Source organism: Solea senegalensis, linkage group LG6 (assembly GCF_019176455.1).
Source record: "Solea senegalensis isolate Sse05_10M linkage group LG6, IFAPA_SoseM_1, whole genome shotgun sequence".
NCBI classification, from domain to species: Eukaryota; Metazoa; Chordata; class Actinopteri; order Pleuronectiformes; family Soleidae; genus Solea; species Solea senegalensis.
The window spans coordinates 5,198,880-5,223,671 of record NC_058026.1 but is presented as its reverse complement, the minus strand read 5'-3'; the positions used below and the strand labels follow the sequence as shown (position 1 = coordinate 5,223,671).

General features: G+C 40.2%; 1 protein-coding gene and 1 long non-coding RNA gene across 4 annotated transcripts; both read left to right on the top strand.

Moving 5' to 3' along the window:
- Nucleotides 1-6,694: 6,694 nt before the first annotated feature.
- LOC122771622 lies at nucleotides 6,695-7,103 on the top strand. The gene is made up of 3 exons (XR_006360631.1): nucleotides 6,695-6,724; nucleotides 6,803-6,985; nucleotides 7,075-7,103. It is a non-coding gene; the product is annotated as an uncharacterized LOC122771622 (long non-coding RNA).
- Nucleotides 7,104-9,838: 2,735 nt separating this feature from the next.
- Nucleotides 9,839-23,735, top strand: b3gntl1 (UDP-GlcNAc:betaGal beta-1,3-N-acetylglucosaminyltransferase-like 1). Of its 3 annotated transcripts, XM_044028674.1 has the most exons (13): nucleotides 9,839-9,922; nucleotides 10,260-10,373; nucleotides 11,793-11,909; nucleotides 12,008-12,107; nucleotides 13,025-13,089; nucleotides 13,947-14,012; nucleotides 15,145-15,240; nucleotides 18,961-19,056; nucleotides 19,753-19,877; nucleotides 22,052-22,187; nucleotides 22,306-22,374; nucleotides 22,578-22,652; nucleotides 23,430-23,735. In XM_044028674.1, the coding sequence occupies exons 2-13, from the start codon at nucleotides 10,272-10,274 to the stop codon at nucleotides 23,508-23,510; spliced, it is 1,128 nt and encodes a 375-aa protein (XP_043884609.1). In that variant the 5' UTR covers nucleotides 9,839-9,922; nucleotides 10,260-10,271; the 3' UTR covers nucleotides 23,511-23,735. The 3 variants fall into 3 exon arrangements, with proteins under 3 accessions (XP_043884609.1, XP_043884608.1, XP_043884610.1); XM_044028673.1 differs by lacking the exon at nucleotides 9,839-9,922 and having other exon boundaries at nucleotides 10,051-10,373; XM_044028675.1 differs by lacking the exons at nucleotides 9,839-9,922; nucleotides 10,260-10,373 and having other exon boundaries at nucleotides 11,851-11,917.
- The last annotated feature ends 1,057 nt before the right edge of the window (nucleotides 23,736-24,792 follow it).

Below are 24,792 nucleotides of genomic sequence, written 5' to 3'. Positions count from 1 at the left end.
ACATAATTAAATAATAAAAAAATAATGACTAAATATATACAGTCAATATTTTAATACAACTTAAATATAATTAAATATATATTTATTTTATCATAAATATAGAAATCAATTAAACATAATTCTCCAGTTTAACATCTTCTGGAAAAAACTGAACGGACAGTAAATGTGACTTTGCGAATTTCTTCAGGACTCTGCATGGGAAGAGATTGTCCTCCAAGGCACAGTTCTTCAAAAACAGAGTTTCTGCAGCACCTCAAATGTGCATATGTGTTCTGGTGGGTAGCTCAGGTTCAAACAGTATACGAGTCCAAATAATAAAGCACAAGTGATCCCAGTACTTGCCAAATGACTGAGGACTTCCACACCTTCAATTAAGATGCTGATGTCTTCAGGGTCAACCCCAGGCTCTGCACCCTCCTTCTGAATGACACTCCCATAACTGCTCCATGGAAATGGTGGCATCTTTGTTCGTGTTCTGTAAAAAATGTATATAAATTTGAGTCTACACTACGAAAAATCAATGCATACACATATAAAATGCTATCCATGAAATATTTTTTACACTCCAATATTCAAAAGCTGCAGTCCAAAACTTGCCTTTTATGGTCTGGTACTTTTTCTCCATGGAGTCTGGAAATCCTGCAGGCAGTTAACTTTCTGTCATCATCTTTATGTGCCAAATACAAACAACTGACCAACTGAAGTCTGCTGGGCTTAGTTAAAACATTTAAAATTAAAATTCATGTTAAGTAACTGACTCGATCACTCAAAATGTGTGAATATGGCAGCAGGTTAAAAATATACAAAATAAACGTACTTACGTTCATGTATTATAGAAGTGATTTATACAAATCAGAGCATGTATTTCTGGATGAAAAGATTGAAAGAAACCATTAGAAATGTTGCAGCATGTGTAACAGCAGTTCTTTCCCTGACCTGCAACTCCAAAACATGCAATATTAGGCTAATGTTACTTGACCTGGTCTAAGAAAAAAACCCCACTACAGTTCAGCAAGTCTTACGCTATAGCATGAGCTTCTATGGGGGAAAAAAAAAGAAACAACCAGGGATATTGCTATAGACAACGTAACCACTCGGTGCTCAATTATGCAACCTTGCTATCGGTAAACATGTCCCGAAACGAACTCAAGCGCTGAGCTGCGCATGAATTTGTTCAAACCGTTCATGAATATATTAATGAGGTACTTACACTTAAAATCAAGGACGCCAACCACTTCCTCCAAGATGACGCATGATTCCTCAGTAACGCTCAGAAGCTGACCGCTTTGGATGCGTTGATTTCATTAAGTTCATTCTCATTGGACTGAAATGAATAAATCTAATTCACTTGAATTTTTTGTAAATCATGTTAAACAAACAAGAGCAAACCATTTAAAGAACACAAATGATTAATTCATTTAATTCAAACACATTTCATGTTTGCTAAACTCCCTAGTTTTTTTTTGTGTGTATGTTAACTCACTGTTCCACTCATGGTTCATTACTATTGAGTTTTTCACTGGAAAGACTTGTTATTTTATGTAAAAACAGATTCAGGGTTATACATGTCTTTTATAATTCTTTTTTTTTCTTTAAAGGAACAACCTTCCTGCTCACGGAGACCTGGTCGGACACGCCATATACAAAAGCCTGAGGCTGTCAAACAAAAGGTGAGTGACACCTTTAGAGATAATTTACTACATCATTGAAAATGTTATGGCTAATTTTCATAATGTATTTAACCGATGGCAATATATGTGTGGCTGAGGTGTATATATATATATATGTCTGTATGAGGTACTGACATATCTTTATTTGAACTTAAAAGGGATTCCTAAAACCTTAATCAACTTTATTCTACATCACTTGTGATTATGTTAATGTCTTTGTTTCACTGTTAGAATAGAGTTTGTGCTGGCAGCAATGTTTTCACTGAAAGCGAGTCTTTATATCTCAGGCTGGGTGAACCATGTCTGTACCTCATACAAACACATTCTAGAAAACCTTAACTAGTTATTTTGCACCTGTAACAATATGAACTTGAACATTGTCGAGGCTGGAGACTGGGCTCTAACATTTTTTTGTTTTTGTTTTTTTTCCCCCAGATTGATCTTCATGAAGATATTCAATAGTAGGTGTCATGATTTAATTCTGGGTGGCCGCTGTGTCCCCACTCTTTCTTGGCCGCTGTGCCTACATCTCTCTACTTTGTCCAACATGGCCACGTTCTTTCTCTTCTCTCTGCTCCTTCTTCCATCTGTCAAATAGCTGAGGGTTGTACATGGAGCATTTGCCACAGGTTGGTTTTGTATGTTCCTGTCCACTTTATTGGGTGGTCTGAAATCTGGTCCTTGTTGGTTATATTTTTGTGGAACTGCTGAGCGATGGTGACTGATGTTTGAGATTCTCTCTCTGAATGACTGGGTTGTGTGGGACTGAGATGTCTGGATTGAATAGTTAAGATGGTCTGAGAATATGATTATGTTCAGCAGTTCACATTAAAGTAGATATGGTGTCTTGAAGGGCTTAGATGCTTGATAAGTTATAATGCACTAACATTTCCTTTTTAGGTCTGTCTACAAAGGGTGAGTCCATATTTTTTTTATTTCTTCTCTGGGGGCTACCATCTTGGCCCCCATGTGTGGTAGGTTTTTGCAGAGTAGGGGAATAAACAAAAGAAAACGTGTGTGTTTTTCTTTTTAAAGTGATGGTACTTAAGTGTTGGCAACTGACTTGCTAGTCTGGCTGCCCACAGCTAACTACCGAATCACACGAGTTTACATGCAAAGGTAAGAACACGCCTCTCTATGGAGGCGTTTTCTTAACTTGCCACTGTACTCTTAAACACTTTTTCTTTCCAACTGTTACGCAGGCCGCGGGCCATCGCTCTTTCGGCCGCCGTGTCGATCTGTCCTGGCTCTCTTGCCTTTCCTCACTTCTAAAAGGGAAAAAAAAAAAATCAACTTGAACTGTTTTCTTTAGCACTAAAATACAGTGATGTTGGAGGACCAGATCTTAAATGAGGTTTAAATGGATGTTGGTGTACAGTTAAAGCTAGATGGTTGGAATAAATGTAATGTTGTGCCTTGTACACTCTGTCAAGGCTTAGACTTCTTGGCCGCTGTGCCTTTTTTTTTTCTCTCTCTCTTTTCGATCGTGGCCATTAATCTACCATTAGACCTAGAACGTTAAAGTAGATCCTGGTGATCTACATAGTACCTGGCTTTAGATGGCAGCCCTGCCATTGCCTTTGTATGGCCATACGTCCCTTGATGCAAGTCGGCAATGATCGCTAACTGTGCCCGCGCCTTCATGGCCTACTTGTGTTATTGTACGTCTGGCCTTGCGCGTATAGTCATTTTACATAGGCAAACATGGGTGCCTTCCGCGTCCATGCACAGTAAGTGAACTAACCTGTACTTTCCTTCTAGCATCAGTCAAGAGGAGCACCGACATCCCTGCATGTCCATCTTAATTAGATTGCGTTTTAGTTAAGTTTAGGTAAAATTTCAAATGTTAAGTGCAGTTTTTCTTTCTTGCCTGGCCGCTGTGCCATTAGTGTGTGTGTGTCTGCGAGTGTGAGTGTGTGTGTGAGTGTGACTGCTAGTGTGTGTGTGTGTGTGACTGCGAGTGTGCGCGACTGCAAGTGTGTGTGTATGACTGCGTGTGTGCGCGACTGCGAGAGAGACTGCGACTGTGCGCGACTGCGAGAGAGACTGCGACTGTGTGTGTGTGTGTGCGACTGACTTGGACTGACGTTAATCTGACCTTTCGACCACAACTAACACTCTAGTTGACTTTACTGCACCAGAAAGGTGAACAAAATTTATGTTAGAAGACTGACAAGATGTGCACCAATTAGACAACAAGCAAATTCAAATTCTTTCGAAAACGGGTACATTTTTTACCTTTCAGGTAAGTATTAAAGGCCTTTGCTACATGATCTTTGTTGGTAAATCGTGTTCACTCACTTTATAAAGTTAATTTGCATCTAAACATTTACAATGCCTGACACAGTGGCGTTACAGTAATGGAATTTTTTTGTTTTGCGTTATTGAGTGCAAAGGCCTTTATTTACACACTGACACATGCCAAGACTGCTGTCATGGCATGTGTCACTGTCTCTCGTCTGTCTGTACTGTGTCTGTCTCGTGTGTCTGGTCTCTGTCAGTCTGTCTTGTGTGTCTGGTATCCGTCTTTCTGTTCTGTGTGTCGGATTTAGTCTCAACTTAAATGGATGATTTTAAACTTGATTAGTCTTGAGGCATCTGATTTCTGCAGGAAATTCTGGTACCTTATTTTGAAATAGCTTTAATTTAAAATTGAATTTTGGTCTTGAATCTCAGTTATCATAGTTGCAACTTGGACTGTTGACAAACGTGGAAGCTGATGAATCATGTAGTACGTTCATCAAAGTTTACTGTAGCTTGTCTGAAGTTCTTTCAAAGTGCTGTAAAAATTAAGTAATTGATTATGATGAGCTAGACCAGGTCTTCCTTTATTCTCAACTGGTAATTGCTTTGATAAGATAACTGGTTCCTGATTTGAATATGAAGCTAAACTTTTGATTTATATGCAAGTGTAGTCACATTAGATTGTAGGTGTTTTTCAGCCCATGGATAATGTTATGATATACTTTAAATCTGGCATTTGTTGGCACACTTTTGATATCCGTTTAAGTCTTAAACTTTACGCACTGCCATCAGCCTTTGTAGTCGCTAACTGAAATCGCATTCAATATTAATGCTGACTTGTCTCACGCTGCCATGTTTATTTCCTTCTAAAGGAGTTGAACCATATTGTGTTCATAGTCTTTTTGCGCTTCATGTTGGGAGGCCTCCCAGCAGGGGATTTTTAATCTTCCCCCTGCAAAACTATGTGTTACTCGCCTTAGGGATGCAGGGCTATCCTGCATAGTTTCTTTCAAAAATGAGATTGTAGGTTGCAGGATTAGAGCGCGTTTCTTTTCTTTAGGAGGACACAAACCTGGCAGAGAGACAACTCGGATTATTTAAGTGAAAGTTGCGCCAAATGTTCTAACTTTATCTTTCGATATGATGACATGAAATAAAACCTTTATTCTGTGGGCTGAATTCAGACAGAAATCAGACAGACGTTGGCTTCATGTTAAAGACTGTTGTGCAAGTACCCTCTTCTAGCAGGAGTGAGCAGCTGCAGCTTTTTAATTTATTTTTCGTTATTTGATTTGTTTCTTGGATTGACTTGGTGTCTGGAGCTTTGTGGTTAACAGTGATCATGTAAACGTGTAAACACAAGTGGTCTTTTTGCCTCTTATTTGTGAAGCTGGCAGCTGGTTGAAATGAAAGGACTTAATGACTTGCCCAAAGTGGGATTTTTGATAGAGCATATGGTTAACACCTCACCATACACTTGCTATTTCAGCGAGCAAGTGTCTTTAGTCTGCTATTTCCCGAGACTTTTTTTCAAATTTCACAATTTAGGCAGCTTGTAGAGTCATTAGGAAGATGCTTAATCCCAATGTCTTGGTTGGTTGCATGAGAAACTGCTATCTCTTAGATGTGTTGGAGAAGTTCCTCCTCTGATTTTTGTAGACTTGCCCTAAAGTTTCTCTCTGCTTTAACTCTTGTTGAGCTATGCATTAAATGATTCCTCCAACTTGTCTCCATATCAAATGTTTTTCTCCCTGCAGCCTTCCACCACCCACTGCTGCTGTTGCATCTGCTAAAGGTAGCCGTATCCTGATTCACTGCATCTTCATGTGTTGGGTAAGAAGTGTCATTAGACTACTAACAATGTAAACACCTTTTAAATGCTTGATCTAATTTACCTAAATGGTTCATCAGTTTAGGACAAGAAATCATTGAATTTGACATTCTTGGGGTCAGTAACCTGACCTCTAAATGTTTGGGAAACCATGCAAAAGATTGTGAGCTCTCTGCATGACCCAACAGCATCGATGTTTGAGTTATTTAATTGCTCAGTTTTTAAATCGGTCAAGATTTTATGAGCTGGGTCTTCTTCACACAACAGAGAACAAGGTAAATTGAGTCGACTCGTAACATGGTAAGGCATTCCGTCCTTCCCCTTCTTCTCTGTGTGTGAGGAAATCTGGCCACGGATCCTGACTGAGTGGCATACCGTGGCTGTGCAGTTTCCAAAATCAGACAAGGATCCATCTGATTTTGTGACTCGGCCTGTCATGATATGCATGCATCTTCCTCCGAAACAAAGGATTTGAATGGACAGGTTTGTAGTGTAAATCACATCACATCACTTGTAGATGGTGAAGCGTTTAGTTAAATTGTGGTCAAGCATTTTCAGGTGTCTGCTTTGTCAATACTCTGATGCCACGTCTTGCTAAACACATGAGAAGCTCTGAATTGTGAAACTGCTGCCTCTTGCTGATACTACAACAGCAATGGCTGTTGAAAGGCTACAAGGAGAGAAATTGAGATCTGAGGACAGGAAAGTGGAATTGATTTCATGCTTAGCAAAATGAGGGTTTCAGCAGAGGACCTTTTTGTGGCGAGGCTACAGAATCAGAAGGAACGTTTGTCTGGGCAACTGGAAGATTTACAGTTTGTCATGCAGCCGACCAAGATATTGGGGTTAGCATCATCCCAAATGGCTAGCAAAGATTGCTTGTAACTGTCAGTGTAGGACAGGAAAGGCAGGTATAGGTTAGGGAGGGCATCCATCGGTGAGCTCTGACTGGATGTGAGGACCTGTCACACTGGACCAGGTGAGCAACCTGAAGATTTGTCATTTGTTTACTTTTCTTTTTTTCTTGTGACTTATCAAATTCTTCATTGTTTTGAAGAGCTGAAGGCTGCAGCTCATTCCTGGATCAGAGGACTCCTTATTGGACACCACGACCTGGAGAAGTCCCGTCCTGGATGGCTGCGGTGATGACCTAGTCCAAGATGAACTGACCCTTCTACGACGAGGACTTTGCCCAAGATGAACCAACCTTTTCCATCTCTTTTCCACGGGATGTCTTCAGGTACTTTCTTTCACATGGTACTCAATATGTTTAATCCATATTTAATATACTAAAGTGTGCTGACTGTTATTTATTTTATTTTTTGTTAGATGCTGGACCTTGCCAAACTGTACACATGCCTCAATGGCTGCTACGTCACTCTGCCCAACAGGACATGGTCACCGAGATTTTTTTTAAATGGACTTTAACCCCCCCGTCCCCACTGACCCTCGACCATACATGACAAAACACTGTGCATGTGATGCATTACCACACTAAAATACAGACACTGCTACTTTCAGCCTGTTTCAGTCTGTAAAAGATCGCAAGCTCTCTGCATGACCCAACAGCATCGATGTTTGAGTTATTTAATTGCTCAATTTTTAAATCAGTCAAGATTTTATGAGCTGGGTCTTCTTCACACAACAGAGAACAAGGTAAATTGAGTCGACTCGTAACATGGTAAGGCATTTCGTCCTTCCCCTTCTTCTCTGTGTGTGAGGAAATCTGGCCACGGATCCTTACTGAGTGGCATACCATGGCTGTGCAGTTTCCAAAATCAGACAAGGATCCATCTGATTTTGTGACTCGGCCTGTCATGATATGCATGTATCTCCCTTTTGAAACAAAGGATTGGAATGGACAGGTTTGTAGTGTAAATCACATCACTTGTAGATGGTGATGGTGTACGGACACTGCTACTTTCAGCCTGTAATGTTAGACATTGAAAACTTGTATTTATGGCCTTCTTTATATCAAGTAAAACTTTTGTTCTTAACTTTATGGTTGACTTGTATTTTTTCAGTGATTCTGTGATGAGTGTTATTTTGATAAGTTAGCGCTTTGAACTTAAAGATGTGGAATTCTTTTAAAACGAATTGCACTGATCTGTTACTGTAGACTTGGCACCTTTTGACACTGCTCCAAGTGTTTGATTGATCTTAACCAGAAAATTCAAACCTTATATGGATTAGTACATCGTTTTAAAGGGAATACAATAAATTGGACTACAAAGCAGGGAATGCTACTGTGGATGGTGATGCTGCTAGCTGCCCCCATCTCATAACTTCCTTACTTCTAGTCACTAACACTTTAGGCTAATGCATAAAAATATGCCACTGAACATTAGACTACTTTGCTTTAACTTCAGATGTATTTTTACTATTTTATTTTATCTGGCTTTTAATTTTATCTGGCTTTTAATTTTATCTTTAAATTCTGTCTTTACCATTTTACGCTTAAAGGTTTTATTTTTCTATTGTGGAAAGCACTTTTTAGAGTTGTTTTGAAAAGTGCTGCAGTACCCAAGACCAGCAGTAATATGAGCAGCCACACATGCAATGCTAATATTTCTGACTGCCTCAGCCTCATAGAGGTGATGTGATGAATCACAGCCAGATAACACGCCACACATTAGTGCAGGAAAATATTCAACAGTTAAATAAAAAAAAGTGTGCGGCACAGATGTACAAGGTTCAAGGTTCAAGGTTTTTATTTGCCATTTGTGCTTAAACAGAAAGTCCAGGCACATTGGAAATCTTGTGCGGGTTCTACGAGTCAGTAGTACGAAACATAAACACACTTAAGGATAAATATAAATATAAGTATAAAAGTAATAATAAAAAAAATGTCGAAGATGTGGGGAAATAAAAATAAAGAAATATACAGTTATACAGCAGATTATGGGGTGTATTGCACATTTCTGACATTGCACATTTATCAGGGAGGGAATATTGCACATAATGTTACACATGGTTAGGTGAGGTAGTGTCTGGTAATTTACAGAGAGTTCAGTGGTTTTGATTTGCCATCAGTCTGACTGTGGCCGGGAAAAAACTGTTAAAAAAGCGAGTTCTGTGTGTTTTGATGCTGTCCGCTCTGCTGTGCCTCAGGTTGTACTTGCAAGATGTTTCCCAAAGTAAAGATCAGACTTGGAACAACCGAACGGTAGACAAAGAAGTCAGTGGCTTGTTGCAAGCTGCAAACACTGGTGACCGAAGATGGAGAGAGGGGCGAGGAGACGATTCTTCAAGTCTCAGCATCCAGTGCATCATGAATGCGACAGGAAAAAGAGATGACCAACAATTTGATTGTGTGATGATGCTTTTGTGGAGAAGGGGGCTGATTTAAAAAAGAAAAAGTATAATTCTAATCAATTCACAATTATTTCTTTCGATTCCTTGGAACAGAAAATGTTGAAAAATGTTGATTGTTTAAACCTGGAAATGATGTTCTCAATGTATTGTTTTGTCCACAAAATGAATTGGTTTTAATGATTTGTGTCATATGGAACAAAGAAATTTAAAAACTAGTACTGCAAGCGGTTCTGAACGGGTTGGAGCTCGAGGGCTCGCGAGTCTCTGTGTGCCAACCTTACTTCCTGTTTCAGGGCTTCTACTTCCTGTGGGGAGGTATTCTTTTACGGACATGTTCAGGACGGGTCTGGGGTCTCCCATATCAAGTTTCAGGTGGATACAACAATCCCTGTCAGAGCATCTAAAACTAAGTGTAATTCGGTCTGCCATCACCAGGAGGCGCAGTTTTCGAAATTGAATATTTTCATACAGGCAGCTTCAGGGTCGGACAATCCGATGATTTTTTTTTGTATTTTCTGCTTCCACCAGGAGGCGCTGTTTTCAAAATGTACTATACAAACCTATCTCGTACGCCATTCAACATTTTAAAAAACGTTTTGCATAGACATGCAATGGCCCATCATCGATCATCGCAAGTTTGGTTGAGATTGGACCTTCCATCAGAATAACTAATTGTAAGCTACGGCAATGTACAGCTTGCATTGGTCCTTTCTGTAACGATGGGAATTGTTGTCATTGTTCATGTTGTGCACGGACGTCTTAGAGTGACGGACTAGAAGTGAAAGTCGGCGGTCCAAGAGTTGACAGCTACAGCTGTTTGTATGTCTGTTCATACTGTTGAATAAAGGCCCAGTGAGCAAGGGTAAGGCTCTTTCGTCCAGTTTGTAGAGCCAGGAGACAGAACGAACTGTTAGAAATAAAGAATAAAAACTCGACAGAAGAGGAGGAGAATCTGTGTGTCACGTTTTTTTTGCTAGAGCCAATCAGCACGTGAGATCCGTTATTTGCGGAAGTCGTGAAACCGGAGTCTGTGCGACACGTTTTTACCCAAAGTGTTGCTTTGCCCCGTAAATTATTTACGACCACGCACTTTAGTTTATTACATTATTGCGTAGTGTCTCAAATTGTAACTTCTGAACCTGTGTGTGTGTGTGTGTGTGTGTGTGTGTGTTTGTTTTTGTGGCCGTCCACATGAGCAGCGACTGCGGGACATGAATCCACCAAAGAGGCTCCGCATCATCTCAGGTAGTGAAGCATTGACACCGACAGGAGAGCAGCGGCGACAGGAGGAGGAGGAGGCAGCAGTGGATGTGGTGGGTGATGGACGACACTGACACAAATGCATTACCACACACAGAAAACTGCCGCTCCCTGGATATTTTCCTCTTTTTTGGACGAGTCTCCGTAAATCCTTGTAGATCGGCAGTTTCTCAAACACTCAGCCATCACTTTTCTTTCAAATGCCGATGCTCACCACTGTTTGCCTGCCTCAATGCATCGAGTAGCTGCCATGTGACTGTCTGAATTGATATTCCCGTTAAAAAGCAGCTGACTGGGTGTACCTAATTAAGTGGCCGGTTAAAGAGAGAACATATTTGATTGATTTGTTGTCAAAATTCGCAGTGCAGTGTGACATACTGTATGTGCAAAGTTAGCATTAAATAAAATAATTTATTTGCTAAAGCAGCCATGTGATACGAAAAGTTACCAAACCTTGCTGATAAAAACTGTGATGAGTTAAAAACACCACAGCCCAGCAAGAATGTCACTGTTAGGGTTATATTGACAATATGACAATAATATGTTTTTCTCTCCCTCCCATGGCTTCCCATCTGCATGGGGTCAATGTTACTGAAACCATATGGGACCTTCATTAGTTGTCCACTTCAAGCTTATGCCCACTTAGTACCCAAGTAGGCTGAAAAAGGCATGAGCATAAAGTGGTGGAGCCCCCGTGGAAAAAAAACCATGTGGGACCCATATTGTCACCCCAAATATAACCTTATTGGGCCCACATTGACATAATGGCTGGGTTTCATTTACTTTGGTGGAATCAAACACATTCTCACTTGAATAGGAGTGCACTGCTGCAAATGGGGACACATATTCTATTCTATTGGGGGTGGACACATTGGCACAACACCGACCTATGGTCTCTGTAAAGTGAGTTCTTAGCTGCATGGCTGACAGTGTATCGACATTAGTGCAACTAGTTATGACTCCGAAAATGTGTGTTTTTTTCACTTTGTCATAGACAGAGATAGATATAACATTGATCCAAAAACTGTAATATTTGTGCCACAGCAGCACGGTTTCAGGCACAAAATATGAAATAAATATATTAAACATTTTAGATACAGCTATACAAAGAAGGAAATATATATTTTACCAAGAAAGAAAATAGAAATTATACAAGAAAGTGTAAAAAGAAAAGGACGTACATCGCAGCTATACAGAGAATGAGGGTTAACATTTTTTAAATGCAACCAGATAAACAGCCAAATCAGCAACGGTGAATATGAAATGCGAATGTGCAGATAAGGAATGAGGGTATGAATGAATACCATATTGGACTCTAACTCAGTAAACCAATCAACAACAATGAATATGTACAAAGTCTGATTGTGTGGTTTGTGCAAAGTTGTAAAGGCGCAGAGATTTGTAAATTGAGTTAAGTCTACAGAGGTTCTTAATGTGTCTTCATGTCTCTCCACATTTGTTTCTATGATCAGAGTATTATCATGCCAGTGTACAATGCCTCCTGCTGGTTGGATGAATGTCTGCAGGCCATATTAGAGCAAGACTTCACTGGATCCATGGAGCTGTCTGTCTTCGATGATGCAAGCACCGTACGTGTGTGCGTGTGTTAACATAGTTTCACAAATATAAATATCTATGATCTTGGAGTGTCAGACTCAGTTTGTATTTCTCTTGTGTTTGTCTCCAGGATGACTCCAGGAAAGTGGTGGAGGGTTGGAGGGGGAAGCTGGAGGCGAGGGGCATCTCACTGTTGATGTCTCATCACAACTCTGCCCAACCAAGAGGAGGTCAGTGGACCTGTGTGTAAACCCCAGGTTCACAGAATGAAAGCATAGACATACAGTTGCACTTAAAGTTAAGCACAGTCTAACTGAGTTGAGAGCAGCAAGACAATTACTGTGATGGACTCTCATGGATACGAGCGGTCACAGTCAGTGTCAGAACACTTGGAACAGACTGCATACTTCACACTGAGTAAACTAAAACAGAGCAAAATAATATTTCACCACTGTGTTTTATTTGTATTATATGTGCTTATTTTGACATAATTTAATCAGAAGGGCATAGGTCAGACCAATCAGCGTACTTCCTCAAATGTGAACATACAAATATGTGTTTTTCTATTACAAGTATTTCATTTCTTTAAATTTAATTTTACTTTTAATGTGATTAATGAATTCATGAAATAGAAAATGTGGTGCAAAGGCTTGGCTTGCCTTCATATGTGTGTTTGTGTGTGTGTTGGGGGGCGGGGGAAGGCAAGTTTATTTGTATTGCTCTATTCATACACAGGGCAACGCAAAGCGCGTTACAAGGGCATGGAAATACACTAAGAAAATCACAAAAGCAAGAAGGGTAACTTTGAGAGAGAGGAAGAATCCAGAAGGAGTAAGGACTAAGAATGAGGATAAAAAAACAGAAGGAGAACATGAAACTGATAAAATGACTGAGGAGATGAGAAAGCAGTTGGCAGGAGAACTTAGAGCTGTGTTTGAGAGCTGTGATGATGGATGAGATTAGATTAGATGTGAGAATGAAAAGACCTGTGATGAAGAACTTTGTACTGTGGAGGGCAGCATTGCACCTCTGAGTGCATAACCTGGCGGAAATTGTTATTATTATTGTTATTAGGAGACACCATCATATTTTCTATTGAGATAAAGGTCCACACACAATTACTTAAGTCTGTTGCTTTGTCTTTCAGTGGGATTTGCAAAGAATAAGGCGATATCTCAGAGCTGTGGGAAATACTTGTGCTTTCAGGATGCGGTAAGAGTGTGTGTGTGTGTGTTGGCTAAACAAAGCATGTTTTATGTCATTCTTCAAATGTTTTTCATAACACATACAGGAGTCACTCAGAAATAATTAGATCTGGGTGGTTTGTCCAAATATATGTGCTGTACATGTAAACAGACAGACCTCAGGGGCTCAGTAACTGTTTGACACACCTGTCAGAACACATGATTAATGACACCAGTACAGTGTTTGATATACACTATGTGTTTTGAGCTTGTGTGCATAATATGTTCATGTGATTTGCAGCTCTGTTTTTTTTCCGACAGACTGCTTTTGGGTGTGGGTGATCTGCCAAACACCAGAATCCCAACATTACAAATAAAACGGCACATCTGAACTTCAGTTTCAGAGTAAAACAGCTGTCTTCTAGAAAAGAATCCACTTCTATTTAGATTTTTTCTTTTCTACAGTTTAGAATAGAATGAAAAAAATAAAATATATATATATGTGTTGTCCAGCCAAAGTAGGAACATTTTCTTTGGTCTCATCGTAATCTTTTCACCATGGTTTATACTTAATGCTGTATGGCGTAACCACAATGATATTACACCTGTTATTTTCTTAGTCACTTTTTTATGTATAGTTACACTGTTTATGTTATTTAATAAAATGGTGTCATTTTTTCCTCATCTTCCTTATGTGTTTTTTGTGATTTAAGTCAAGCAACAGCTGTAAAACTGCAATTTTGGTTTAATTCAAAAAATGAGGTGAACAAAAAGTACAACCTAAAATTCAACTGCGTAGGTGTTGTTTTTTTCTAAAGGTCACATGCGTTTTTTAAATACTAAGAATAAAGCTGTTATGTTCATAGGATCTTTTTTGTCCTCCAGGATGACGTCATGTTGCCTCAAAGGGTGCGTCTGCAGTATGAGATGTCTCTCCTTCAACCAATCTCTGTAAGCTCTCCCTCCAGTGTTTGCTCAGTAGCTTCCTTCACTCTCTGTTGGGCCTTCCTCGCTCCTTCCCCTCTTTCCTTTTTCCTTCTTTCCTTCTCTCTCGCTTTCTCATCAGTCCCTCCCTTCACATAAAAAATGTCCATGCTGGGTGTGTGTGTGTGAGCTTCCATGAGGTTGGCATGCAGAGCAGCATGAGTATCCGGTGTTGACGCTTTCTGAGGCCTGCCAGGTCAAAGGTTAAAGGTTGTGTGTCTGAGGGAAGTGAGGGAGACAGCATGGAGACAGCAGGCTTGCTGCCCTGCAAAAACAACCAGCCCCTCTGTTAGGGCTGTAATATTTATGGTTGTGGATAAAAAAAAATATGACTTGTGCTACTAGGTATGATTTGGTAAGTCTTCAGCGGTGTATATGTTGCAAAGGTACTTGCTTGAATTTTGTTGAAGATGTTTCTTCAGATTCTTCAGAAGTAAGGAAGCTAAACTCCACGAAATCTCAAGCCAATATCTGCACGTACAGTTGCCCATATCTACACTTGTTGAATTTAGTAACTATATATTGATACATTGCATCATTTCTATGAATGATTTGTGAAATGTACTTTGTGAATTGCTCATAAAGAAGATAAAAACCTCCCTTAACTAGTTTACTGGACTTTAATCAAAAGTCGGATGTTTATGGTGATAATAATGGATGGCAAACGCTGGACAGGTCACCAGTCCATCGCAGGGTCAACATAATACAGATGAACAACCATTCTCTCACACACTCACACCTACAAGCAATTTATAGTGTTCAGTTAACCTCTGCATGTTTTTGGACATGTGGGTGGAAACCGGAGAACCTGGTGAAAACTTACACTGGGGCGCAAACCAGCAACCTTATTACTTAAAGGCAACTGCGCATGCCGTGTGTGCTCTTGTTTGGCCATTATCAATTTTTAAAATTTTGTATGTTGATAATGTTTCTAAAATTTCATCACAACGCTAAGCACTAAAAGTAGAGGGGATCATTTTCTTTGCAGCTTAACAAAAAACTAAGAAACAGTTTGTTTGCTAATATTTTTTATTTGTTCAAGAAAACAGTTTTTGTGCTAACAAAGGAATTTGTGTGTGGGTGTGTTTCATGATGATAGCTCATTGGCTGCAGAGTCCGGCGTCTTCCAGAAGGATCTACGGAGCGTTACACTCGCTGGATCAACACAATCACTCAGGATCAGTTAATGACACAGGTAAACACTTGCATCTGGGGTGCAGCATGTGTGTTCTGGCGTGTATAAAATGTGTGGATCTGTGTGTATGTCAGGGGTCATGTGCCAGGCAGTAACCAGGTCAGATAGAAACAGGATACATACCTGCCAGCTCAAAGTTTCCATGGAAATGTGACAGAGGACTAGACGGAGAACACTGTGTCAGTCCTGACCTCTCTGTCCTCCACAGTCCCACCAGAGGAAGCAGGACACACTGCCAGCTGTCTGCTGACTGTGGTCAATAGTGGAAATTGTCGGCAGTGGAAAAGTTAGTTTTGCATACACAAAAGCTCTGTGCCGAGTCAAGTCAATTTTATTTATATAGCCCAACATCACTAAGACAATTTGCCTTGTAGGGCTTTACATCCTCCTGTCCTTAGACCCTGACATCGAGTGAAGAAGAACTCCACAAAAACTCTTATACAGGACGGACTGTATGTGTCACATGTACAGAAACAAGTTCAGCATATTACAAACAAAACACATATAAGATACAAAATGTAAATATAGAAAGTAATGGAATTTGTATCAGAAACTAATAGAGAGACAGATGGTTATAATAGCCTTAACCTCTCTGCAGACTTTCACTCTTCTAACTGAATGTGCTGTCAGAGGTGGAAAGAGTACTGAAATATCCTAAAGGTACCACTATTTTGATACAATGACTGGTCTAAAAATGCACTCGTAGCTAATAGAGTAAAAGTTACTTTGTTACTTTTCAAACAAGGTTGGGGTTGTTTCTGGTGTTGTGCAAAAAGGGCAAGGGGACACAAATCTTACATGAATTGTTTTTAATTAAAGGCAAAACTTTACAAATTAAAGTGCAGACAAAATAAAATATGTAAACACATAATGTGTCAGTCAACATTGGTCAAAGGTCACAAATGCTTTCACTTTCTCACTCAGTCGGGGACCTTAATTAGCGCCAATTGACCTGTCCTCATCATTCACCTGTTTAAGTAAAAAAACATACTTAAGTAAAAGTAAAATTACACATTTTAAAAATGTCAAGTACAAAAACTTACTCAATACAGTAGGTGTGTAGTACAGAGTAAATGTAGTTCATTACTTTCCACCTCTGCGTGCAGTAGGTTCATAATCGAAATTACAATTTGCAAACTGCAAAGGCTGTGATTATTTCTTCTACTTTTGATTAGTTCACTCATTTAGATGTATATAGAGTTTATATTAACAGCCAGTTTACAGTGCTTGTTCAAACTTATCTTGTTGGACCTAATCCAGAACAGAAAATGACTTTCCCGACTTTTCAGAATAGGTGGAATTTATTTTCGAGCTCGGGTTTCTGTCTATTGCAGTTGATGCAATAAAAAACATTTTTCTTGGCTGTTGTCTGTCACCTTTCCTTCTCCTCCTACTTCCAAACAAACACAATGGAGCAATAACGCGAAGAGCCCAGTGGAAACAAGCGTGGGTCACCATGACCCAACATTTCAGCCTGAGTGCTTTTTCACAGCAGATACTGTGACTTTTATCATAGAAGAACAACAAAACATAGGTGTAATTAATACCATCAACAACGGTTGCGTCAGGGTCACAGCAGGACCCTGATACAGATGTGGTTAAATATAGTTTTGATCCTATTAGTGCTTTTTGTATGGTGACATGTTAATATGTTACCTGTTGTTAAAGATGGCACTAAAATACTGAGAGAAGCAGCGTACACTCTGCTTGCTTAAAGCTTATAACGTCCAGTGTGTAAGAATTATACCCCTATTCCACTAAAAAAAAAAACTTTTTAAACACTTTATTTTTATCAGTGGGAGAGTCTTTAATCAGCGTTCATTGTGAGACGGGGTGGAAGCGGTCTGTTTGGCGACACGGCTGTTGCATTTCTACCAATATATCTTGCATTTCTTATCCAAACACCGCCCAAATTTGGCACTGCACACACTATTGCCCCGCCAAGTTTGAAGCCTGTCAAGCAAACCGTTCAACAGTTGCGCGGTTGACAGAGAGAGAGAGACAGACAGACAGACAGACAGACAGGCTGATGTTCCTTTGCATTTACAGATGGATTAGGTCATTATGTTGATGCCATCACGTGATGTAATGCTCTTGTTTTAAAATCTTTAACAGTAAACATTGAACTGAAGCGTGACTTTAAAAGGTTATTCCGCAAAGAACGCAGTTAGCTATTTTACCCAAATGAATAATTCAGGGAGGTGTTCATTCAGAACACCTTCCCACCATTGATATAGCATTGGTCTGACTTAAGGTCCAACAAATAACGGCGGAATACTGCTCCTTTGACCACTTTAAGAAATTCCACATATGAAATATAACATATGTGTAATAATAATAACAATAATTATAATTATAAAAGAGTGTAGATGGAAGTTTAAGGCCTGAACAAAACACACTGTCACCAAGGGCACAAGACAACCTGGACTCACTCTCTCTCTGCCTCACTCTGCACACACACAGTCTGCATAACTCCTTAGCAGACATTCCTGGATATTTATATGATATTAAGTTTCATGGAGCTTGAGAATGAGATCATGCATTGATTCTGCAGGCTTAAAAGCAGCTCACTCTCATTTTCCCTTCTTTTCCTTAACTTTGTCTGTCTTTACTTTCAACGCCCAGGCTAAGGAACCGATGATTCTGCCGCAGTTTAACCGTAGATTTGCTTAGAATGGTGCTGGGTTGACTTGACCCAGAGCTAAGAGTTCATCTGCATCAGATATTTAGATATGTGTATTTAAAGCCTCCTCTAACCCACTGGCCACGACATCCATCATCTCTCTCTCTCGCTCTCTCTCTATTGTTTTCCCAGAACTCATACTTATTCCTCTCATTCATGTTCTCAGCCAAAGCTTACATCTGCAAAATGTTGCAATATTACAACAGAGGGAAAAACGTAGGTGGACACACACACATGATTCTGTCCAGCTGTTTGACTGTATGAATCCAGATGTTTTGCACAAACTTCTTCATCTGTGATGTATCTCAGTGATGAGGTAGTATTCCATATCAGCCAAGAACAGCGTCGCATGCACATCTGATTACACGTACACACACAGCATGTGAACCATTGTGACGTAGTCAGATTTGAAATGCAAGAATATTATACTGTTGTAAAATATGCAGACAGACAGAAAGGAAAGGGGTGAGGGTCAGGAGAGGAAGGTGGGCAGCAATAGTGGAACAAATGTGTTGGGGGCTGCATCTGTTAAAAAAATAGGAGAAGCAAGAAAACAAAGATCATATGTGAGGTAGTGGAAGTGTGTATCCTTCCCCTGCACACTTAAGGACGCTTGCACTTGTGTGCTACAGCACATGTGGCTGCACTCTGTAACCTGCTCTGTTTGCAGGAGAAGTCATTCTTCATTTGACAGTTTCTTCCTTAAAGCCAAAGAGGAAATTTCCCAGAGCCATCAGCCAAATCCTGGCTCGTCTGTGTTTTGTAACTTGGAAAGTGAAATTAGAAGCAGTTTTCTGAGCTATATCACCATGTGTGTGTGTTTTGTGAGAATGATTACAATAATATACATAAATATATGTGTAAGGTTTTTTTGTTTTTTTTGTTTTCATCATTAACACATTTTGAACAAAGTTTGGACCCCTGTGGTGGACTGGACCATTACCAATACACCATCCATCCATCCATCTTCTACACAAAAATATTCAATAACACAAATGATAACATGATTATCTTTCTGAACTGCTTTGATGTTTCAGGTGTACACATCTCATGGCCCCACTGTTGTCATGCCGACATGGTTCTGCTCCAGGCACTGGTTCCTGAAGGTTGGACTGTTTGATGAGGGAGGCAAGGTGAGAGTTTTTTTAGTCTTCCAGATTAGACCCGCGGATAACCAGACATCTGTCCATCATCCTCAGTCAATGGTCATTTTAATCCTCGGATTCAGCTGCCACTCTTCAGATTTGTTTAGTGATTAAAAGTTTGCGGTGACAATCTCTGACAATCCCCACAAGGTCCTGTAGCAACTGGTGGATGTGTTTGACAGTTGGCTCATCACCGTCTTACCCACATTACCAGTCAGTCTTGTAACCAAATTCACAAAAATAATAGGTATAAGCTGATACACAACCAATTACTCTTGAAAGATTCAGTTTCTATAATATTGTCTGGCTGATGAACAGTTAAAAAACAAATATCAATATCATACATGTATCTCTAAAGTGGTGATGAGGATCAAACTACAGAGGTCTGATTAGATGAGTTATTTCAGATTTTATACTTTACTTTTTTTTTTTTTACTTCTTCTTCAATTATTTTAGTCCTCAGCTCAAGTGATGTCCCTGTATCAGATTTCTCACAGCTCTCTCTGGGGACACATATGTACCGATTATCAGACTACTAACATTCTAAAAAACTGGGCTTCTCTCAGGCATGATTAGGCTCCAGGTACAGACTTGTTATTGTGTTTTAACCTACATTCAGCCCCTGCTACCATTTCTGAATACGAGACCTTTGGCCTTATCTTCACTTTGCACGCTCTTCCCCAGGGAGTCCCAGAGGATCTGCTCTTCTTCTACCAGAGTCTTCGTCAGGGAGGGGGTCTGTCCAGGGTCAACCAGTGCTTGCTGGTCTACCGTTACCACGAGAACGCCGCCACACTCTCTGTAACTGAGTCAGTCTCACGCACACCCCCGTCACCCCCATGTCCACTTAGCTACAGTGGATAATCCTCCACCTACTCAGAGCTGCTAACTGCCATTCCACACACGCACACACACACACATGCACACACACAAAGTTGCATGTTTTCATCATCATAGAGTTTTCAGATTATGTTTTTTTGGAAACTGAGTCATGGACCCACATATGACTCAGACTCTGCTGGTTGGAAATCTGAGAGTTGTGTGTGTGTGTGTGTGTGTGCGTGCATGTGCGCAAAACACACACCAAAGAAGGTGGTCCTTCCTGCCTTCCCTCCCCCCACTTCTCCTCTCTTTCATTGCCTCTTTCCTGTTATCCTACCTTCCTTTCCTCTTTCCTCCCTTCCTCCCCTACATCTGTCCACTACTCGTATATCTGCCCGTGTTGACTGCTCATCTTCCGCTCTGTCTTTATCTATCACCTATCTATTTTTGGACACCTATTTCAAGCTCGCCTTGACGACTCCTCCACTTCATGTCACCCTTTCCTTTCAACAGCCTACTGACTTCCCCTCCATAGTTAAATAAAGCCATCATCTTCACTTTTTTCCTCTCTTTCTCTTTGTGTCTCTCTTTCACTCTCTCTCTCTCTGAAACACACACACACTTCAACTGTAACTTTACACATGTTGCCAGTTTGTGCGTAGGTGTGTTAGTGTGAGTATTTTAGTTCACCTTGTTTACAAAAGACTAAAAATACATGAAAAAAAAATTGAGAACACTCAAAAATGCACAACCTGGCATACATTTTTAACAACATGCATGAAAAAAGGATGAAACATTCTCGAAATGAAAAGCCAAAAACACAAACATGTGACTACGTGTGTTTAAGGATTAATATAGTTTTCTCATTGTTGTATTAGTCACATGTTAACATCAGTAGGTGAGAGAGAAGTACCTGACTGTGAATGTGTACGTATTACTCCTCAGTATATGTGTGACAGAGAGTGTAGGAAGACATTTTTAGGAAGGCTCCAAATGAATTGTCCTCAAATTTGATAGAGACATCACATTCAAAGGTGGTTTCAGGACACATGGGGGCAACATTCTGGAGCATGCGTGAAGACAGTCCATCTTAAGCGGATATCCTCTTGCATGCAACAGGTTCACAGTGAAGTGAAAGGTTTTGTTTTTACTCAAATCAGCTTCTATTTGTTTATTTGTAGCTGCTGCCACATGATTTACTATGGTCTGGTTACAGCAGCTTACCATATACACACAACATACAAACACATAGTCAGCAGACACATTTGAACAACCAGACTCATGGTGAATGTTTGATTTTTCTCATTGTTTCGCTCTCGTGAGCAGACGTGACACCTGTGGGTATCTGAATACAGCGCAGGTGAAGCCTGATACCATTTCATGTGTTCACAGGAGATTTTAATGCCAAGTGAGAGGAGTTGTACTCAGCACTGTGAAAGGTAATACTAGGTTTGCCACATTCCAGGTGGTATTCACTTTGATTCACATCCACTGAACTCAGTGTCATGTTCTTTAAACATGTTTGAGACATCGTAGCTTTGTAGCCGTAAGAAAGAAACAATATTCAAACAAGCTGTAGCACTCATTATTGATCGGTTAAGGGCCCCAAAGTGTGTCAAGAAACACTTTACATCACAGTCATGGACCATGGACACATTGTTGATGCCATATGATGTTGTTAAGTGTGAGAACCTGTTGATTTCTTAGGTATTGTTTAAAAATGAGATGTGTTATAAGATATTGGGTCGGACGTTTTTTTACACTCTTAACTAGTGATTCACATTCTGTAATAACTGTTATTATACTGGGAATAACAAATGTGTGTGTGTTGTTGAGCCCAGCAGAAGCCAGTGAACCCCTGCTTCCAATTTTCCGGCACATCACACCCACTTCAATATATTTTCTTACTCTTGTGTTTATGTATGAATTAAACAAACCTGACAGAATGAGTTTACATGCTCATTCCAGGCCATTCCAATATGACCTGTTTAAGATGGTGTTTACATTTAAGTAACTCCAAAATTCCAAATAGAGGAGCATATCACATAGCAACTTAAAATAAAATAAAGCCTTCACTTCATTGTAATCTTGAGTCTAATGTTAAGCTTGTTTTCCTCCTGCTGTGAGTTTATCCTCTGATCCTCTCCTCATGTGTTTCCAGGGAAACCATTTGGAAGCTGCGCGTGGACTTCCTGCAGGAGAGAGTACTCAGCCACTGGGAGACCTTCACCATATGGAATGCTGGGAAACAGGGGCGAAAGCTGTACCGATGCCTGAGTCCAGTGCATCAGAAGAAAGTATGTTACCAATCTATCTTTCCTCATCTTATTTCGGTCTCGTGGTGGAAGAACTGTTGCTGGATCTTTTGTGGTGAGCGTGTGCCGGCATTCATCACCTCTCCGATTCCTTCATCAGGTCAAAGCTTTCTGTGATGTGGATGAGAACAAGATCCAGAAAGGATTCTATACATATGAAGAATCCAAGGTGAGGTCAACCACAGTGGAGATATAAAGTCTATAAAGTGTATGTTGTGATTCATTGTTGACACAAGGTCAACAAGCCAAGGACATGAACTTAAATCAATCAACTTCTCTAAAACAATGTCCAGCGAACCTTTTCATGCCAATGAATCTTTATGATGTTGTCACTGTTATAAGTAGTTTGTTTTTCTGTTGCTATCCTTCCAGGAAATTCCTAAACCAAAAATCCCAATAGTGCACTACAAAGATGCCTCCGCTCCCTTCATCGTCTGTGTAAAACTGGTGAGCAGAGTGCGCGTTTGTGTGTCGTATATTTGCCGTGTCTGACCGTACGTCCCTCAGGCCTCTAATCTAAGTTAATGACATAATAATCAGGGGCGTGTGCCTAGCACAGGACGTAACACACACACACACACACACCCACACACACACGCAGTCACACATACATGATCACATGATGCTTGTACAATCATCTGATGTTTATTTTTTCCTCTAGACTGTTTGCATATATCATGTTTTGAGTTATTCTATGTCCTAAATATCTGTACTAAGAAGAAAACAGTATTCTACACAGTAACACACACACACACATATCATGAAGCCAAATCTGTAATTGCCTATTTATCAGCCAGTCAGAGTCGGGCATCAAATCTAGGGTGACCCCACCTATGGGGGCTACTAATTGCTCAATTATGGGAACTAGGAGATGTAATCAGAGACAAGGAGATCTGGACTCTATCATTCTGTATGAAACACACTCACACACACACACACACACACACACACCTGGATTCAATCACACAAGATTTAAACCCAGATGTCAAATAACTATAATCAACACACAGATACAATTAAATGTTTCTCATTTGCCGGGGTTAGAGCTTGTTAAATGTAGGTCAGTCTGAAGACGGTAAATAACCTTTTTGTCGCTTGTCAGCACAGTCGAAAGCACACAGGTGATTTTTAGCCAATAATGTCAAATTAAAGTGTTGTTTTGCGGAGACGCAATCCACCGCGTGTGCTCCTCCCACTGTTGCTCACACATTGTTTCATGTGTAGGACATGACGGGAGGTGTCCTGGAGGAGAACCTTAACTCACTGCAGCTAAAGGAAGGAGAAGATTACTACCATTTCAACTGAGTGCCGAGTGACGATGAGAGAGAGAGAGAAGAAACACACGAACTGAAAGGGCAGGGAAAGAGTGACGTGGACACTCGAACAGAGATGTTTCTTTCTCTCAAATGTCAAACTGGTCTCCTCAGCAAATTATCAATCAAGTTCAAGGAAGTCTTTTTTTTGTGCTTTTGAATATAAACATGTCCATAAAATAAGTTGGCCCAATGCAGATTAAGCCTATCAATTTCACATGACTCTCTCTCTCTCTGTTTGTCAGAGTATAGCAGTGTTTCACCCTGTGACATTAGCACGCCGCACATAGGAAGTGATTTGTTTCATATCATGTCAGAAAACATGAGGCAACAGCAGCATTGCACTAGTGAAGCAAGATGGCTGCACAACGGTAAGCGTAAAGAAAAACAGACAGACATTCCTGGAATTTATAGATAGAAGATGGGAGTAAACCTACTGTGGAGTGTGCTGCTGTTTGTTGAAGGAATTGATCAGAAGAGCAAGTTTGGATTCCTTTTATTTTACTTACCTTTTTATCTCGTAGGTGGACATGATGATTAGTGGCGTCGACCACTGGAAAAAATAACATTTCTCTACAATTAAGACTTGTGTTGAAGGTAAGTGAAGTGACTCGAGTGTGTCATCACAGATGGTTCAGCTTACAAAGGGTGGGATGTTTTATGACCGCCATCCTTGCACGCTGATTTCTAAAGTCTTCTGTGATGCAACCACACAAATCAGATACATGCACACATCTGCTGTAAATGTTACAAACATGGATACGGCAAGTATTTGTTTTTCTTTCTCTGGGTCTCTTATGAAATCTTAAGAACAATAACCTCTCTTAGAGAGCACAGTTCTCATACATAAACACACACACACAAGTTTATTTTGCCTCACAGAGTATGGATTTTTTTTCGGCCCAAAGGTAAACAGACCTTTACCCACAAAATTTCCCCCAGTGTTTCTTGGGTCATAGAGGTGGTCTGCCTTACAGTAAGTTGGTCCAGGGCAGTTTGTCGGGAACCAGAGGGTGAGAAATTAGGTTATTTTATTTCCCCTACTGTTTTATCATACAGTTGCACACTGGTGCGTATGTACAGAATCCAATTAGACTTAGACTCAGTCAGGACTGAGGTAAAAATGGAGTCCATGTGTTCCCACAGAACGGGGCTGAGAAAACTATCACATCCATTTAGCACTTAGTCTCCATCTTCACCTCTGTTCCATCTGTGTGTCTCAGCACACAAACCTGGTTTCCTCAGTGTTTTTTTACAGCACGACTGCATCTACT